The 19,628-nt window shown below is 43.0% G+C and overlaps 1 protein-coding gene across 1 annotated transcript; it reads right to left on the reverse strand.

The window, feature by feature from the left end:
- Positions 1-1,794: 1,794 nt before the first annotated feature.
- tmod4 (tropomodulin 4 (muscle)) lies at positions 1,795-15,663 on the reverse strand. Its single transcript, XM_035163590.2, has 10 exons — positions 15,563-15,663; positions 9,269-9,430; positions 8,827-8,983; positions 7,360-7,479; positions 3,817-3,909; positions 3,417-3,547; positions 3,202-3,309; positions 2,791-2,934; positions 2,529-2,673; positions 1,795-2,063 (listed from the first exon to the last, which is right to left on the reverse strand). The coding sequence occupies exons 2-10, from the start codon at positions 9,368-9,370 to the stop codon at positions 2,041-2,043; spliced, it is 1,023 nt and encodes a 340-aa protein (XP_035019481.1). The 5' UTR covers positions 9,371-9,430; positions 15,563-15,663; the 3' UTR covers positions 1,795-2,040.
- Between the last annotated feature and the right edge of the window lie 3,965 nt (positions 15,664-19,628).

Below are 19,628 nucleotides of genomic sequence, written 5' to 3' on the forward strand. Positions count from 1 at the left end.
GGGTCAGTGGGAGGAGGGCAGATGGTCTTTAACCTGAGTTAGTTTCTGATGACACTGCTAATGAGTGTCGAAAGCTCACTTCATTATTCCGGCGCTCAGGGAGTCTGCCGCACGGGGACGCACTTAATTTACTGTACGTGTAAGATCAATGTGGCTCGTCATGGAGACTTGGCGGTATTGATTTTTTTAAGTTCTCCTGACCTTTAATACCACGTCTGCCCTTTTAACGTTACAACTCTCACAGTCCTTTTGACGCAAATATGACCAAGGGGAGCAGATGGAACGCAGCCTGGTGAATTCGTGCGAGGCGGCGTGCGAGGCGAGATCCAAAAATACACGTGTTTCACCGCAAAACAATCAAAGAGAAGAGGAAGGAGACGCTGAGGTTGAATCATGTCAAGTGGGCGAATGCCAGAAGTCTGCATGGCTTTAGAAATGTGACCTTTTGAGAAAGTCTGAAAATCCGTGTTCTGCTCTTTACCTGGTGTTCGTGTCAAACTGGATATTAGGTCAGAAAGAAAAGAGGAAACGGGCCGATGGAGGCAGGAACCTGAGCAATGCTGTGAAGATCCTCAGAGGTTAACAGCTGTTTCTGTTCGTTAACCTCCGCAGACGCACATGGGTGCAACCCTCTTTAAGTTGGCTCTTATATTTGGAACGAGGTAACTCAAGCCCAGCGGACTCGGTTACGTTTCCCATCAGGGTTTGGGGGGGGGGGAGGAAGGAGGGTAAAAATAGCTCAGGTGCTTGGGGGAAGTCAGAGGATCAGAAGAGACTTTGAGGGATTAGAGCTGTTTGATACTTTACGAGAAGGTTTCATCGTTAAAATACTGCAGAGTAGAGTTTTTGTGTTAAAGTTATAATTGTATAAATGACGGACACGCTCAGTTTGGACTTAAAGCAACAGTATATAACTTTCTAACCCTAAAGCAGCAGCTTGATTAAAATGAGTTTGATGGTTGAATATGAATAAGGAGAATGTTTCTTCTTTCACTCCCACTCCTCACCCTGAACTTCTTCTTCTCTGTGTAACTTTGGGGAGAGGGTACGATCTCCTGTGAGAGGAACTGACTGAAGCAGCTTTCAGACTTGAAAACTGGGTCCGGACACTCGCTCACTTTACTCGGGAGCTGGTGGGAAGAGGTTCCAGAATGTCTGGATCGACTTACTCAGATATCTGCATTGTCAAATTCAGGAAAATGTCTTCAGTGCAGGTCTGACAGCAGCTTGAGAGTCACAGCTGCAACTGTCACAATCAGCTGGAGCAAGTTGAAGAGTGAAGCTGAACTGAGATCAGTTAAAAAGACTCAGAAGTTATTAAAAAAAACAGAGTTTATCTCCAATATTCAGCAGGAAACTTTGTTTTAGTTGGGTTTCAGTCCGACACATTGAGAGACTTCACGTCATCGCTCGGACACGGAGTCACGTCACCCTGATCTAATTCTGACTCTCGATACGTAAATTAATATTTTCCATATTTAAAAGGTAATTTGGGAGTTTTTTGTAAATCGGCTCCTCCGCTATCAGCTGCTTTGAGACATTTCAATAAATATTTCTCGATAATAATATTCATACGTCCAGAATAAAATGCTCAGATGTAGAAACAATCAAATTAATTACCAAACATTTGCAAAAAAACTTGAATATATATTTTTATTTAAAGTATTTACAGATTGTTTTCTTTCTGATGGATAGCACCACATGGAAGATGTTTTCATGAATGAAAAGAGTTAACCTTTTGTTTGGGATGATGCACAAACTAAAAGCACAAAATAAAAGAAGACACTTCACATGTTGCTTGTGACCTATACATGCCTTTATGAAGAACACAGCAGTCTACAAGAAGCCGGCTGCGGGAAATGAAATGAAATGGTTGGACATGGATGTTGCGTTAGTGGATGCACGCTGACCACGCTGACCACGCTGACCATTTGGGGGGATTCGTCCTGGTGCATCACGGAGGAAGCTGGCACGAGGCTGTCGCTGGCCGTGTTCGCAGGTTCTGAGGCGGTGGCTCCTCCTGTTGGCTGCTCGTCACTTTCATCTTAATCTCTGCTGGCGAACTTCAGAGAGGAGAAAAGACGAGAAAACAATTAGGACGTGAAATGAACGATGGAAATATCGAGCACAAAACTCTAAACATCTTCTACATCGATGTGTTTCAATGGCAGCCAAGGTTTCCTCCAGTACAGCTGATGATTTCAAACAGACTGTGGATGAAAATGCCTCCACTTCCTCCCGTTGCACTGACATGAAGTCGATTAACACACCCGACTGTTCACGAGTCAATCTCAGCTGTCAATCATGACGTTTAACCCCATTTTTATTGCTTTGAATAAGTAATTAAAACCAAACTTACCTAAAATAACAGAAAACATCTTTGAGAGAAAAATGACGACGTGTACCTTGACTTTTTAAAGGAGACGATCTCAATTGCACCTTCAATATCTATTCCCAATTCTTTCCAACAACCGTACATGCGTGTTTAAAGACGTGTTCTGAGTATATGCAGCCGGTGCGTGTCGTACTCATGTCGTTGTTCCGTGTGATGGCCATGCCGGCTCTGGCGCGGGGGCCCTGCTGAGTGAAGTGGTAGCCGAACTTGAGGATGCTGGAGTTGTTCTCCAACATGGAGGCGATCTCCATCTCCACTGAATCTCCCAACTTCTGCCTCTGCAGCACAGAAGAGAAACATCACTCACTGCCAACAGCAGGTTCTTCTTTTCATTTCAAACATTTCAATCATTTAAAGTCGGTCTTGCACCGAGGACAGAAGTTTCAGTTCCAGACCTGGTTGTCGATCTTGAGCTCCACCAGCGTGGCGTTGTTGGCCATCGCCTTGATGATCGCCATCATGCCGTCAGCGGTGATGAAGTTGGATTCGACGTTAAGACTCTGCAAGCTGGTGTTCTCCTGCAGCATCTCAGCACAGGCCTGAAACACACACACATTATTATTCATCAAAACGTAAAACATAAGTTATAAAACTCTGTAAATAAGTATGAGATTGGTTGTAGTGAATTGCTGTGACAGAAACAGACAATTATAAAACAAATCTCAAAAGTACTGACCTGCTGAAACACAGAACATCTGTTTGCAGTAATAAAATGTGGTACATTCATGAATGATTAATGCAGAAAGAATCTAGAACATTAACAATAAGTTGTGTTTGCTGGATGTCGGCGGGGGGGTTGAACTCACGTAGGCCACAGGGTCGTTGCTGCGGGTCGCGGCGATGCTCAGAGACTCCACTTGATAGTTTCCCTTCATGGCCTCAAAGACCTCCTTCAGCGTTGGGATGGGAATGTCCTGCAGCACAGACGGAAACAGACGTCATGTCGGTGAGCTTTCCCCCCCCCAAGCAGGAGCTGGTTTATATTCTAACTCTAGTATGATAGAAGTTTGAACGTCTCCACCTTGATGTTGTTGAGGTTGACGTCTGTCAGGGTGCTGTCGTTGCCGTGGATTCTCTCCAGCGTCTCCTCCACGTTGGTGGGGTTGGGCGGCTCATCGGGGAAGATCTTGAATGGATCCTGCTTCACTACACCTGAAACACACACATCATCACAGCTGGGGCCACGAATGTGCTGTCGTACGTATGTAAATTAAATATTTCTTTGATTAAACTGATAAATTATGATTGAAATAAAGAAATATCTGATTAAAAAGATTATGAATCTGCTCAGAGACTTTAAACGGATCTTCTTGTGACCAGAACCTGACAGATTTGAATTTTGCAGACTAAGTAATTGTAATTTTGACTTTTAATATTCGTTTCTTATAGTTGTTATAATTGTGGGATGATGAGATACGTACTGTTGATGCCCTCCGTGTTGGCGATGGTGCCCGTGGTGCCCAGAGCGTCGTAGTACTGCTTGTTGCTCATCAGCGTGTACATTCCCAGGATGGCTGCGAAGAATCACGAAAAAGAATCACCATGAAAACAGGATTCAGATGAAAACATCTCCTGTGATATTAGACCCAGACCACGTGTCCTGGGTTGTATGTGTCAATGTTTCTGAACTGCATCCACATGATAGAAAGACGCCCTGTTCGGTTCCCTGGTCTCGCCCGTGTCTGTTTGTTGAGATAAAGACGCTGTTGTTGAGCTCAGCAGGAAACTCGGCCCCTGGTTGTAATCTCACGGCCTCCAGGGGCCAAAGTAATAATGATCCCACACGTTCAACACAAATAACAGTGAAGGGGCCTCTAAGTTCCACAGCTTGTTCCTATTGAGTCACTTTTAAAGGACCACACACACACACACACACACACACACATTGTCGGACACTAAATGAGTGTTGTGAAAACACGTCACACTCCTCAGACTGTCCACAGCTCCTCCCTTCAGCCTCTGTCTCAAACACTTGGTACCTGTCTCTTTAAGACCGTGCATTATGCAGATGTGGGCAGTTGTGATGTCACATGACTTTGGATTGTTTAACGTTGCCCTTCTGCAGATTGGTCACAGGGAGGTGATTGTCATGGCTTTTTCTTTCTCTTATTTAAAATGTCTACGGCCGTCAAAGACCTTGATGGAAACAGTGACGTAGAAAACAACACGTCAGAGGCCGTAAGAACCAAGAAGCTGAAAGACCTGAAAGACCTGAAAGACACTGAAAGACCTGAAAGACACTGAAAGACACTGAAAGACCTGAAAGACACTGAAAGACACTGAAAGACCTGAAAGACACATTCTCTGTGGTTTCATCACTATAAAAACACCAATTGACCTTAAACACTTTAATGTTGTCCCTTTAAAAAATAAAAATATGGCTTGGAGCAGCTTTAACTATCAAAATTGGAAGTTTGCTCCTTTTCAGAACGCAAATTTACTTCATTATAATCTACTGGAAATTTAATCTGTAGCATTGCATTGTATTTTATAAGCACTTTTCTGTATTATGTCACAATTAATGTAGTAAGTAAAAGTAAATATTCTGAATTGTGGTGAAAGACGGATATTTAAACACTAAACTAAAGTAAAAACAAGAAACCTGGATAAATGCACTTTAGTTCCTGTAATTTATTAAAACATTTGAACCTATAAACACTGAAATCATTTCCTCTCGCTCTCCTGCAGCTCTGTGTTATTACCAGTAGGAGGCAGAGCTGCTGGTTCAGTAACCTGCCGTCCCCCTGCTCCCCCACCCCACTCCTCCCACACACCAGCCTCCTGACCCGGTGTGAGGAACCAGGGGAAGGGCCTTGTGAGGAGAGGGAGGCCGGGGACAGCTGCCTGATCAGGGGGTCGGGTGGAGGGGGCGTCATCTAGTTTGGCCCTGAGAATAACCCACAGTAGCTCGACAGCACACACACACACACACACACACACACACACACACACACACACTGGACTGCAGGCCGCTAGAAGGCTCCATGCAGCCACGTGTTCATATGGGAAATAAAATGTGAAAATGCAGTGGCCCCGGTGACTTGTTGGCCCCTCACTCGCTCGGCCGGGCCACTCATCCCCTTTTAGTGCGTTTGCCAAAAAGCCCAAACAAAAGAGCGACAGAGGGGAACTGAGGTTTAATCCTCTGCTGGACTCTGTCCAGGGTTAAAACGTCCATCTCTCTCTCTCTCTCTCTCCCTCTCTCTCTCTCTCTCTCTCTCCCTCTCTCTCTCTCTCTCTCTCTCTCTCTCTCCCTCTCTCTCTCTCTCTCTCTCTCTCTCCCTCTCTCTCTCTCTCCCTCTCTCTCTCTCTCTCTCTCTCTCTCTCTCTCTCTCTCTCTCTCTCTCTCCTCTCTCTCTCTCTCTCTCTCTCTCTCTCTCTCTCTCTCTCTCTCTCTCTCTCTCTCTCTCTCTCTCTCTCTCTCTCTGTCATGGTGCCCACTGTGTTCTACGGATCCCACTCGATAATGAAAACATGTGTTTTATCATTCAGCTCTGCACATAGAGGCCTTCATGAACTCTCCACTTATATGATATGACCTGGTCCCGGTCACAGACTGTAAATAAAGATGGACGACGCGTCTCCTCTTCCTCACACTTTCCAGAAATAAAATCCTAAATATCCCAAATGCAAACGCTGCCAGTTTGTGACTTTCCAGCTAAATTCAGCTCGGTGGCGATCAGAGCGATGTCACCATCAAATTAAAAATTAAAATCTAACTCAGGTCACAAGATCTCGTGGTAAATCTTCCACGTTTATAAAGTAAGTTTGTACAACTGCGAAAATCATCTCAGCTACGATCATCTGTTATCGGATCATTCAGTGATACTACACTAGGATACTATACTACACACTACTACACACTATACTACACAATATACTACACACTATACTACACACTATACTACACACTATACTAAACATTAAAACATACAATCTATTGCGACACTATATTAACAACAAGGTTCAATTTAAAAAGAAGAGTGGGAAGTAAGGGATCATTGGTTTATGGGATGTCTGGTTCCACAGTCTCTCAGTCACGATTCATCTCGTCGCTGGTCGACCGAGTTCTAAACTTTAGTTTGAGATATTTTCTGAAACATCAATGGAGAAAATGACGAAATTGGAAACTCACTTCCTGAACTGGACTTATTCTTAGTGTTATTCTCTATTATTATATTTATATAAACATGTCATGTGAGACAGGTTGTCAGAAACAGGTCTTAGCGAAAACTGAATTATGTTTTAATCAAGTCGGATTTAACAACTAATCATCTGACCCCATGAACTACAGTTAACTTTGATATTGTTACATATAAAGCTTATGAAGAACTTCTGAAAGCCCAAACTTTGCGGAGTTGATTTGAAAGTTGGGAGCAGTAGCTTCCCACTCGTCTGTGTGAAACAGATACGATATCTTAGCCCCAAACTGTCCCCACCCTTCCTTCCTTCACCGGCCTGCACAGGGCCAGGCTTGTTTATTTCTGTGTTGCTGAGTGCAGGGAATTGGAGCCTGTCCCACGTCTGCCCATGTCTGTGAGCTGAAGCTGGGGAAACAATACGCGGCAGCCGGGGTCTGTATAATAGAACCGTGTGGGTCACAGGCACTGTGATGAAAACACGGAGGTCACGCCGCTCGTGTCACAACCCGTTAATAAGCACCTGCTGCTGGGAGCGAGCACGAGGACGTCACAGGGAGAGCAGAACCTGCTCCCTGCACAGACGTGTTTCTGTGAAAACACCACAGGAGCCCTGACTGCTCATTGTCACTAAGTTTCTGAGCGTTTAAATACACATTATATACTATATATCATATGTGAGCCTTTAAAATGATAAGTTGTGCAGATAATGGACGGATGGATGTACATTATAGATTATACCTCTTTTAAAAACATGGAATTCTTACTTTCTACAACATGGGACCTTTATTATCAGCAGCAATAGTTATCGTGTTTTATTCTCACCTGCAATATCGCACATCTCAGCGTCCGAGGCGTTTTTCAGAGCCTCCTCCAGCTCCGGCTCCAGGATCACCTGCTCGTGCTCGGGGATCTCGTCGGGTTTCTTGGGCACGAAGGTTTTTCCTGCTCAGACACAGACAGAAGAGAAACGATGGGTTTAAGGGATGAGAACAGGGGGAAGTAAAAACGATCAGAAATGAGAGAGAGAGAGTTTGAGAATAGACGTCAGAAGGAAGGTGAAGAAGAGAAGAGACAGACAGAGAAAGGTTTGATCTTTTACTTTATCGTATAAACGTATTATGGTGACTCAAACTGCACATTTCTCTCTGTGTTGTTAAAGCTCAGTTCGGATCATGTTTCCCAAAACTCCAGTAAACCAGACTCATCACAGATTTACACACCAGCTCTTAAACTCAGTTTTCCACTGGAGCCTCATTCATCGCCACAATTTCCCTTTTAAATATATAACAACTTCTGTTTCGGTGATTTACATGAATTAGATGTGTTACACGGGGACAACGGCACAGACTGCCTCTGCCAAGTCATTTCCCGGCGAAGGTCTGGACATGTCGGCCGGTGGGACTCTGATGAAACCGGCCCTGAAACTCAGTGAGCTGCAAAAAACCCCCCCACAAGAGCTGAGAGTAAGAGCAGCTGTGCAGTGGAGCCTCACAGAGGATAACACCGAACAGCTGTCTGAGGCAGGAGGAGCAAAGTGTGAAGACTCAATACGGGAAGGAACGACTGGTAAGAAACACCTGCTCAACAAAAAGTAAATGTACATGACCAGGAGTTATGGAGATTCTATAATTCACTGGGCCGGTGTCATAATATCCAAATACTATGAGGTGTGTGCACCAAGAGTAGAACGTTTAATTTTTATTTCACTGTTTGCACCGATGCACACGAGAGTTATTATTAGTTTTACTTCTGAAACTAGTAGAAATTTGATATTTGGGCCAAACAGTGCAGCTGGTTGCACTTTGCTGATATTAGTGCACGTTCAGATCTTTACGCCATCTTATTATGGGATGTCACTCAGTAGATTGCACATTCTGCCAAGGCCCAATTTTCCCCTTAAATTGTATAAACCTGCACCAAATTTCATATTGATCAGTCATGTTAAATATGCCAGATTATTTTAAATCAAGATTATGAAAGATTCCCTTGGAAATCTGTGGAATCGTCAAAAAAAATGTTAAACTCTTAAACATAGAACAGTTAAAATAAATACCCAGATTATTACCCAGAAATTAACTGGATAATTAGATTTTAGTTTGCTATTTTAAAAACTGGAGATGAAAACGAGCCAGTTGAGTGAACTCTGACTCATTTACAGTCAATGTGCTGTTGATTAATGAGCAACGCCCCTGTCAAATAATGAATAGTTATAATATTTATAATAATAAACGAGTAAATGATGAATAAAATGAAATGAGTCGCGTGTGGAGTTGATTCCCGCCCCCTCACCTTTCTTCTCCCCGGTGAAGGGCACCAGGTCGTCTCTGCCCTCGTGCTCCAGCGCCTGCTTCTCCAGGTGCTGCATCAGGGCGTCACGGTCATACGTCCCCGTCGGGTTCTTCTTCGTCTGGTCACGCTGCCGGTAGCCAGCTGGCAGCATGGCATTCTGGGAGAACGGGGGGTCAGATGTTATGTTGATGTAGCGGCGAGGCTAAAGAACAGGGGCTGGATGGAGATAATGAGAGACTGAGTCCTGTAAGTTTCAGAGATAACACGTTAAGTGCCAGTTAAACATGGACATGAAATAACGGAAATAACTAGTGATGGTTCATTTTTCTTAGAGAATCACATAAACAGAGTCCATGTATTGAATAAATCTATGTTATACAACTTTATATAGTCTAGAAAGCGACCCTCTGATCAGTGTAAGACAAAGCGAGGCCCCCTCTACCTCGGGGTCCATCTCCTGCAGGTCACACTCCAGCTGATCCAGCTCCGCGGCACTGAGGCCCTTGAGGAGGGCGTCCTCATCGATGTCCCTTGGGTCCGACATGGCTCCTGGGGATCCGTCTCACACACACACTCCCTCACTCATATACACCGCTGCACCCCCCTGAGAGAGGGGGGGAGAGAGGAGAGAGAGAGAGAGAGAGAGAGAGAGAGAGAGAGAGAGAGAGGAGGCAAAATGAGTTTCTGACCATCCATTGTAATTTACGTCTGCACCCAAACCTCCGTTTATTCCCTTTCAGCAAAAAGTTTAGTTCGAACAAAGTTGACGTAACTTTAACTGAAATATTTGTATTTATAGAATACTGTATTACATTAGTGTTACAATACTGTAAAATACAATAATGTATATTTTGATATAATACTTTTCAATAAAATGATGAAATTACACAACTTGATTGTACTTTTATACATTTTCCCTTTTATCCTTTAACTGTCTATATGTATATTATACAATATTTATCTACCGTTGTATAAATCTCATTTTTATTCCCTTAAATCTCTATACTTTTGTATTTTTACATTTGTATACATCTCTGTGTGTATTTGTATGTTGTTCTTAATTGTTCTAATGTTTTTATATTTTTTCTTTTAGTTGTTCAGTACACAAATGCAATGAGGTATTTTCAAATCTACAGAATTGAATCGTTAAACACATTAAACTGTGAATTGCTTCGTTCTGTAATCTTCAACAAAACGAGTAAATGATGAACTTCTCGGTTCCCAGCCCCACATTCTGTGAACCACCGTCCTTGCCGGACGATGATCTTCATCGGGCTTATCGACTGCCCTCTGCAGAGCTTCCATAATGTGACCACGATAATAATAGACACATTTCCAATAATACATTTGCAGTACTCCGGAGCGAGGAGTCCGTCTCACTGAGCCGCGGCAGCATCCAGGTCACAGTCGCTTTCCCCTTAAAACACACGAGAGGTGAACGTCCACCTCAGCTGACAGACGAAGAGGAAGAGCGAGGTAGAGGAGTGGAGAAAGTGAAGAGTAGAGAGAGAGAGAGAGAGAACGAGGTCTTTGTAACTCTAAACCCTGAGATCAGCACACTAAGAATAGCAGGATGGAGAGAGAGAGAGAGAGAGAGAGAGAGTGGAGGGGTGGAAAGTGCAACCTCTTGTTCATCGTTGACGGACATTCGCTCGTACAGTAGTGGACCCACCCCCCGAAAACATATCTGCAGCCGATGAAGAGCTCAAACACAGAGCGGCTCGTCCACAGGCCTCAAACTGGGAAATAGCACAAGGATAGCACACACCTCTGGGTCACAGAGTGAGTCATGCAGATATCAGGTTCGTGAGGTCCGGTGTTTTCTCGTTTCAGTCCAAATCTCATCCCAACTTGGCCACAGAAGAAAAACCAGCTCACGGACCAGTTCACAGAGTGTGCTCTCGTTCAGCTTGTGAGTCAGTACGAACGTCTGTGATGGCAACTCGAGTTCACGGATTCTACACTTCGACGGCGTCTTCATGTCTCAAAGAGCAAATATGAGTTGATACCATTAAACTGAAGATACTGGGCTGCACAGTTTAACTGGGTTTTTATACATTTAATATGGAACGTGATCCCAGTTATGTTAAAGGTCCTTTGTAGATTGAATGTGATGTAAAACAATATCAATAATCATCAGAATATAATTTCAACCAATAGCTTTAAACGCACAATATATATCGATATAATGCTTATTAATTCTGTGAGGAGGAATAACACAGAATAGCTTTTTAAGTTTTACCTCAGATTTGTTGTTCTCTGCTCATGAAGAAGAGATTAAACCACAAACCTCACTCAGCAATAATCTGTCTTCAAACTAGAAAAACAATAATAATTTCTCATGATATTTACCGGTTTAGACTGATATGGACATTTTATCTTGATATAACCTTTGACCTCATGTCCTCATATTGTTTTTCTTGTCTTAATTGATGTTGAAAGTTGATCTGCAGCTGTGACACAAGTCAAATTTAAGACGTGACCGACAACAACACACTTATAAGTGATGATGTCAGCGTCTCAGCAACTCCTGCACCAAACTTTCCACTGACTCTCAGAGTTGTTGCTCCGACTTGAGGTTGTGTTGATGGGAATTTTCACCCAGTGTGTTCACCTGAACTTCCCAGTCTGTAACTCATTTTTCAGATTAATGCGACACCTCATGAATAAGACCCGTGTGACAGCAGGAGCACAGGACATGAAATTTACAGAATTAATTTGTTTCTATTCCAGTGATTCTGTGACTCTATCGGAGCATCTTTCTATTCTATTCTATTGATTCTATTCTATTATATTCATTCTATAGATTCTATTCTATTAGATTCTATTCTATTAGATTCTATTCTATTAGATTCTATTCTGTGTAACTTAATTGCTTCGCTCCAGTGACAAACTGACCATGACCTTGTTACTTCAAGGTGACACCTGTTCAGTTTGGAGTCACTTTAACTTTCTGTCCTGCACGAAAATAAAGTAAAACAGCTTTTCTACGTGTTTGAGCCTCAGAAACATTTTCACCTTTCTGAGACACAAAGTTTTATTCTAATTTGATCAAGTAGAATTGAACCAAAGCATAAATCAAACGTATCAGTTCACAGCTGAAACTGTATCTACACTAAAGCCTCACACACACACGTGTAGATCTCTGCAGGACGTTAACACAACGAGCCCGAAGCTGCAGACGTCTTCAGTCCAGCTGTAAGAAGCACCTGTCCTGTGTCTGTCTGCTCCTCACTGAAGCTCTAATGTGTAAATCCACCGACACAAACACCGGATCACGCAGCCGAGTCCAAGACGAGGAGGGAGATTTAAAGGTTGAGGGGAAGGAGGCTGTGATTCAGAGGCTCAGGTGGAGGAGGAATCATATAAACTCACTTTCTTATAAGGGGATGAAAGGTTTCACTCTAATTTAACAGCTTCAGGCCAAAACCACCTGACACCAGCTTGTTTACGACAGAAACTACTACATGAAACGGATGGGAGGATGGGAAAATACTGTTTTCACCCAAAAGTTTCAGAAGCTGACAAACTACAAGCGGCCGTCAGGAGAAGATTTGCAGTTCAAACAATGAAGCCAAATATCAATTAATTACACATTTCAGTCTGTTTTGTTATATCATCAAATAACTAATTAAAACACGAATACTTGAAATAAGCCACCAGGGGGCGATCACTGTGATTTGGCTTCACTTTTTTGGAGCCGTCATGTCGTCCATCTCGTCTCCATTTCATTCTGCAGCCGTTTCACATATAAATATCACATATGTCTTTAAAATGTTAAACGAACGGACATAAATAACACGATATGAGCCGGGAATGGTTTAAATCTAATTAGTTCTAGATTCTCTCTGTGTGAATGTGACCCTCCAGCGCAGGCTCGTGTCATCCGGCTGCAGCGAAGCCTTTGAGCCGCGCTTATTGTTCCGTTAAACACGAGGCTGTTTTCTGACATTTGAGCTACGAGAGGCGGCTCAGACGACCACATACCAGCCGCCTGAAGATCGTAACAGTTTTACACAAACACATCACACTGGCTTTCTCTGTGGGGGGTCTCGTGAAATCACATTTCCTCTGCTCTCACGTGGAATATTTGTCGCCAGCAGCAAAATGTATAAACGTTTAAAGTAGAAACACACGACGAACACGTCCCTGCAGGTGTTTTCATTTGTTTTGACGTTTCATTTGGAAACTTCCATGTTTTCCGGAAAGTCTCTGGAAACACAGAGGGGGGCGTTTGCAAATGTGCATCTGTCCCCAGCAGGATTTCCATAGGAACCACACAGAGTGGGGGTGCAGCGGGGCGGAGGTCGTCACCTGCTGCTGACGACCGGCTCCGTCCACACTTTACTCTCCGGTTTAGATCTCAAGCGTCTCCTGCACCTGCAGCTGCCGTCCGTCTGTTCAGAAGTCAGAGCTCATAAACCTGTACGTCTCTGTAAGACTCAAACTTTAACTTTAACACAGGCCTGAGTTTCCCCCCCTCGCACGTGACACTGCAGGTCTAATGTGTCAACGCCAAAAAAAGCTCAGGGAGAGAATTCACGGAGCGAGTTGCACAAAAAACAGATTCAGAGACGTGTCACCCACGTGTGGATTCTTCTTAACAAGTCACGACAGAATTTCTCATCAGAGCCCGACAGTGACGAAACGTTTTTAATTTCTCCCGAGACAAATGTCTTAATCACAACCTGAAGGTCACATGATCAGTGGCGTCAGAAAAATGACGTAGAGCACAGTTCAGTCCTGAAATCCTTCCACCAAGTTTCACACAAATCTGTTCAGCAGTTTTTGTGTCGTTCTGATAAATTACAGACAAACAAACGCACATGAAAACACAACAACCTTGACAAGGTCTGGATTCACTTCACCTGCTCAGTGTGTGTGTTACAGGGAGTGACGTGGATCTAACACATCACAACAACAGAGATCACTGTGTGTGTTGTGTTTGCAGGACCGAGCTGCTGCACTGACGTCGACCGATTGAAGGAATCAATCACGATAAACATCGTTTTTAAAACTAATTTAAACTCAAGTGGACGTCAGAGAATCCAAACCACAGGACAGTGGTGAACGATATTGCTGGGATCACTTGTTGATGATCTGGAGAAACACGATGACGTCACGTTCAACATGGCGGACGACGCTGTGGAGTGTTTTAATAAACAGAATTCATAAAGTCACAGACTCGGAGTCGGTGAGCACATCCCTGTGGACGGAGCTGAACCGAGGTGACCTCTGACCTGTGGGTCAATGGAACCGGGTGGAGTTCAAAACAGGAAACACATGCGTCAATGTGTCCGTCACGCAGACGTCAATACATCAGCCAATCAGCAGGAGGTTTGTGTGATCAATGGAATAATCAATGAGGTCAAAAGACTTAATTTGACTATTTGCACTGACGTCTTCTATCTTATCTATACAACACGGTAAAGAAATACAGATGAAATTATAAAATATTAGAATGGAAAAAGTAGGGTATTAAAATGAGAAAGTAAATTAATTATTAAATAATTGAATAAATACAGAAAACAGAATAAAAGAGCATATCTGTAAATAAGAATTATAAATAAAAAAGAGTATGTTGCTGTACGTTATCAGTGTGAAGTGAAATTCATCCAAATCCACATTAAACATAGAAATGAAGATCAGGAAAAGCAGCTGTGACCAACACCGACCTTCTGTCTATAAAAGAAACACAAAGAAAACACAAACTGCAGCTTCTTGATTGAGTTTGTTAAATAACTTGTGGATTGACGCAGTAAAACCAGCAGCAGGACGTTTAAAAGACCTTCAGAAGGTTTTGGATTTCACTGTGACAGACGTTAAACTCTCATAAACTCTCCTGTGTCTCTGAGTTTCACTGCTTTTATTCTGTAAAACCTTTTAAAATGTCTCTTTCTACCAGTAGCAGGGGTCAGGGAGGATTCTTTTTTTAAAAGTTTGCTGCCGTCCTGCCACCGTCAGCTCAGAAGACTTGTCACCATCCGCGGGTCATCGTCTCCACGTCTTACCGCCCGAGTGTAACATTCCAAATCAGCCCTCAGCTTAATTTTAGCTTCACAAGTCAACCAGCAGCGATCCCCCCCCCCCGGCTCTGGTTGCTCCTTCCAGAAGCATTTTCAAAAACCCTGGCTGCAGAATCAAACTTTGGAATCGAGCAACAAGTGGAAATGTTTCTCCTCCAAGACCTCGGCGACTTTTCCTGATGCTGCAACTGAGCTAAATTTACACCGAGCTCCTCCGCTCTTCATCTCTCACCACGATTAATCTGAGCGACCCCGAAGGACAATTTGATCCAGTGACAGATACAAGGAGACGCTGATGGATCCTCGCTGCAGGGGCCACATGCACCCTGGGGGGTCCCCTGTCTCCAAACTGCACAGGCCCCCTGAGACCACATCCCCACGTCCCCTGTGACAAATGCAACCGCCCGGCGGTGGACAGCTATTGGACGGCTTAACCCCTCCACACGCCACAATGACAGCTTCAGCCGCGTCTCCATTTTCAGCTGTTGACAGTTTCAGCCGGGGATGAAACCAAATGAAATCCACTGCACACAAACATCTGACCTCCGGACGACAATTCACCTTTGTGCTGCTCCACGAACCCAACCCCCCAACCCCCCCATCCTCCTCCTCCTCCTCCTCCTCCTCCCTGGCCGCCAAAGATTAAACTTGGGATCACCCCCCCCAAAAAAGAGAAGGAGAGAGACGGAGGGACGCAGCCTCACACCTACCTTCACAGAAGTGCAGTGCTGAAGCCCCTCGGCAAGGCACAGGCTGCAGTTAGAAACCAGAGAAAGAGGTTTTCTCTTTTTTTGTCACCCCACCAACTCCTTCTCTCTCTCTCTCTCTCTTTCTCTCTCTCTGGCCCCCACCCTCCTCTCCTCTCTCTCTCCCGTGTCAGGGCTGCTCTGCTGAGACAGGCATACTGACGGCACTTTGAGAAGTCAGCATTTTATTATTTTGGCTGCAGAGGGGGAGAGAGAGGTGGGGGGGAGAGAGAGAGAGGGAGGGTGGGGGGAGAGAGAGAGAGAGAGAGGGAGGGTGGGGGGGAGAGAGAGAGAGAGGGAGGGTGGGGGGGAGAGAGAGAGAGAGAGAAGTGGGGCATGAACTCATCTGTTCATCAGTCATTCAATTAAAGGGAATAAAATCTGAAGGAAAGAGAAATGCTGACATCCAGTGGTTTGACTTGAAAATGATCCTGAAATCTAATGTTTTTTTTAGTGTGTGTGTGTGTGTGTGTGTGTGTGTGTGTGTGTGTGTGTGTGTGTGTGTGTGTGTGTGTGTGTGTGTGTGTGTGTGTGTGTGTGTGTGTGTGTGTTTGTGTGTGTGTGTTTGTGTGCCAACAACGCATGTTTTTACCAAACTCAGTGGGATTGGTCGAAGGTCGAACTTAAGGCCCAACAGTCGCCTTAAAATGAATCAAGCTGCAGCAAATCAGTCACACACTCGTATATGTCGGTTCTCTAAACATACCTGACACTTTTCATCAGGATCAATTACTTCTGTGAAAATGTCAACATCTCACAATCTTAAAGAAAGTGATGAAATGACGTCAAGCACAGATCAAAAATACTTTGTTTGAGGTATTGTCGTATATGAGACAATAGTCCCGACCTGAAGCTAAAACTTTACGATCATATGAAGGGAACAACGTCATCATGGCATCACTATAAAGTCAGAAAATGATATCATATGGTGCAGTTATGTATTTAATAACATCAGAAAGAGCTTATATATATATATAAAGGAATCATTACTCATTATATAAATAACATCATGATGATGTCACTAACTCAATCTCTGGAAATCACATCGTTACAACATAAAGTTGTCACAGAATCACCTGATTTGGGTTTTTACAGATTACACAATTAAAAGTTTAAAAGTTCAACTGTATATTTAAAGCTGACCTAATATACAGGTTACCTTTCGTTTCATGTGACATCCTGAAAGTCAAGTTCTCTTTCCATTTTCCATTTGACTTTTGAATTCAAAACCATTTTTTTGTTTGATATACGGGCATCGACACGTTTCCACTTTCACACCAACTTAACGTTAAACTTTATTCCTGACTTTACACTTGTATGGTGCATTTCCGTTTTCTTCAACTTTGGGCAGTGTTGCAAAAATAGTTGTCAAATGCTGTTACAGTAAAAATTGTTGCTTAACAGCGGTTTCCCTTCTCACTTACGGTAAATTCCTCCTGGAAGGAAACTGATTAAACTTTAACAAACTTCTATTGTAATTTCCCCTTTTGAACCATGAGGTGCTCACCTGGAGGTTTCAGGGTTTATTTAGGATCATGTTCCTTAATTCATTATTATTATTGGTTTTGTGTGAAGCCAGAAACACACACCTGCTGCACAAATCTGCAAAACCTGCTGACATTAATATCAAATGACAAAGATCATAGAAGGATAATAAACACTACACCGAGGCAGGCGTGTGGTTCTGTATATAGTAATAATAATAATGATAACTTAATGATTTATAAAGGACCTTTTTGAACAGACGTTACAAAATGCTTCACAAAGAGCACAAATAAAAACAAGAAGACAAAACATCAAAAGTGAAAATGAAATGAAAGGGGTAATATAAGATTTCGTTTTGTTTGGATTAAGAGAAAATAAGAGAAAATGTACCTTTATTGATCGAGGAAATTCACAAATGACTCAGCAGCACAAGGGGACGAAAGACAGATTACATTGAAATAGAAATAGAAATCAACTAAACTTCTTTCAGATTGAAAACCACAAAAGTTAGAAATACTTTCTGAACTTTGCGTTTGGAATCTGAAAACCAGTGTCACGTCTCTATTTACCAGTCCTGCCCTGCTTCCACTAGATGGAGGCAGATAGACACTTTACCCACAGTCTCCCTGAAGCTCTCAGGAAATCTTTGCCCTGAAAGAATGAACTGTGAGCAGAGATGGACCAGAGCCGTCCAGTGGCCACCAGGGTCACATGAGGAATAACAAGACGTGCAGGGAGCAAAGTGAGCTCATTGCTGCAGGAATAAATCTGCCTTTTGTTAAAAACTTGATTCCACTGATGATTAAATCACGTGACGCTGGATTCTCTGCAACAAAAATCCCTTCAGCTTGTTCTGAGCATCACATAGCGAACATCTATTGATTAAAGGCCTCCAGTGCTTATTTGTTTCATGCCCCGACGAAGCCCTGCAGATCATTACAAAACACAAAATACCAGTCACCTGTGCAACAGGGCCGAACCTCTCTCACACATCCAGGCGGGCGAGAAAGATCGGAATGACGCCCGACTGCTTTCACGCCCCCGCTGTCCGTAGAGATTACAAGAAGAAAGAAAGGTGTGTCTAGTATCCACTCATTTTCGTTTTGCTTAACACACATAATCCAAGTGTGAAGAGAGAAACACCACAGTTCTCACGCTGCTCGCTCCTTTCCTAATGTTTAACAAACACAGGCCTCCTGTGCTCGTCTGTCTCTGTTTTTTGCCAATCTGCACTTTCTGCTTCTTCCCTGAGTCCTGATATGATCTGCAGCACCTGCAGCTCCTGTGTGGGAACCGGGGGTCGTTTTGCCAAAGGGGAAACTCAGCCAAAATGTGAAGAGACAAAGAAACAGGGCGGATATTATGAGTAAAAGAATGCAGTTGGTTAGCACAGCACCAAAGATCTAAAAGTTATCCAACTGTATGTGATCCACCTGTGTTAGTTTTACCCATTAGTTAAATAAAGGAACTGGATCAAACCCACAATGCACCATAATAACTCTTTTCTACAGAATTTATGTGAACTATTGACAATGAGGTCAGACTGTGGGTGTTGACCTGACCTTTCACATGATTTATTTCTGTTGAAAGTTTACCAGAGAATCATTTGAATAGAAAATTCACAAGAAAGATGCCAAATTTACAAACCACCACCACAACGAGGGCATCACCTCAGATTCACTTCTCTGACTCTGGATCTGCACAAACTTTAAAATCCTGAATACAATCCAAAGAAAAGTCTTGTAGTGCGAGTCCGACAGGTTTCAAAAGAAAAACTTTTTTAAACTTTACTCTTTTAAGCTGAAGACTAAATCACATTTTGAAATAAGAGCCCAGAGACTCTGGAAGCGATTTGCATTTTACTGAATTCTAGTTCTATTAATGCAACAGGTGGCCATGCTTCAATTTCTACCACATGTCGTATTTTGTGCTTTATAGATAAATGTACTGTAATTATTACTGTTTTATATTCGTTGCCATGTAATTCAGCTTATTTGGAATGTGTACAAACTTTGAAACCTTGACAACCATTGAAAACCAGTATGTTAATTGATACTTCGTCTCGTCACATGAGTCACTGTCTCTGAGTCCAACTGGTTTCAGAACAAAACATTTTGTGAGATCTACAATTACTTTACTGTGTTATTAAAATCCACATTGTTTTATAGCAGCGTTGTAATGATGAAAGAAATGTGACGTTCCCCCTCAAGGTCGAGGCTTCCTGCTACTCTCAATTTCAGCCTGAATCAAAATATAATAATGAGAACAGGTTATTTTTACTTTTGGTTTTACAATCGATCCAATATAGATCAGATTTCCACAAGAAAACTATTACACCAATGGAATTTCCTTAATAATTCTGTGTGTGTGAGAGAGTGTGTGGGTGATTCCATTTAATGACACACGCAGTAGGAGGGGGGGGGGGAAGTGAGAGCCAGCTTCATGCGTGGAGACAGAAACAATGAGTGAGATCGAAAAAGAGACAGAGCGAGACTGAGAGCGACAGATGGAAAGATGAAACAGACGAGAGGCTCAGAACAGAAGT

The sequence above is a fragment of the Hippoglossus stenolepis genome, chromosome 8 (assembly GCF_022539355.2).
Source record: "Hippoglossus stenolepis isolate QCI-W04-F060 chromosome 8, HSTE1.2, whole genome shotgun sequence".
Lineage (NCBI taxonomy): Eukaryota > Metazoa > Chordata > Actinopteri > Pleuronectiformes > Pleuronectidae > Hippoglossus > Hippoglossus stenolepis.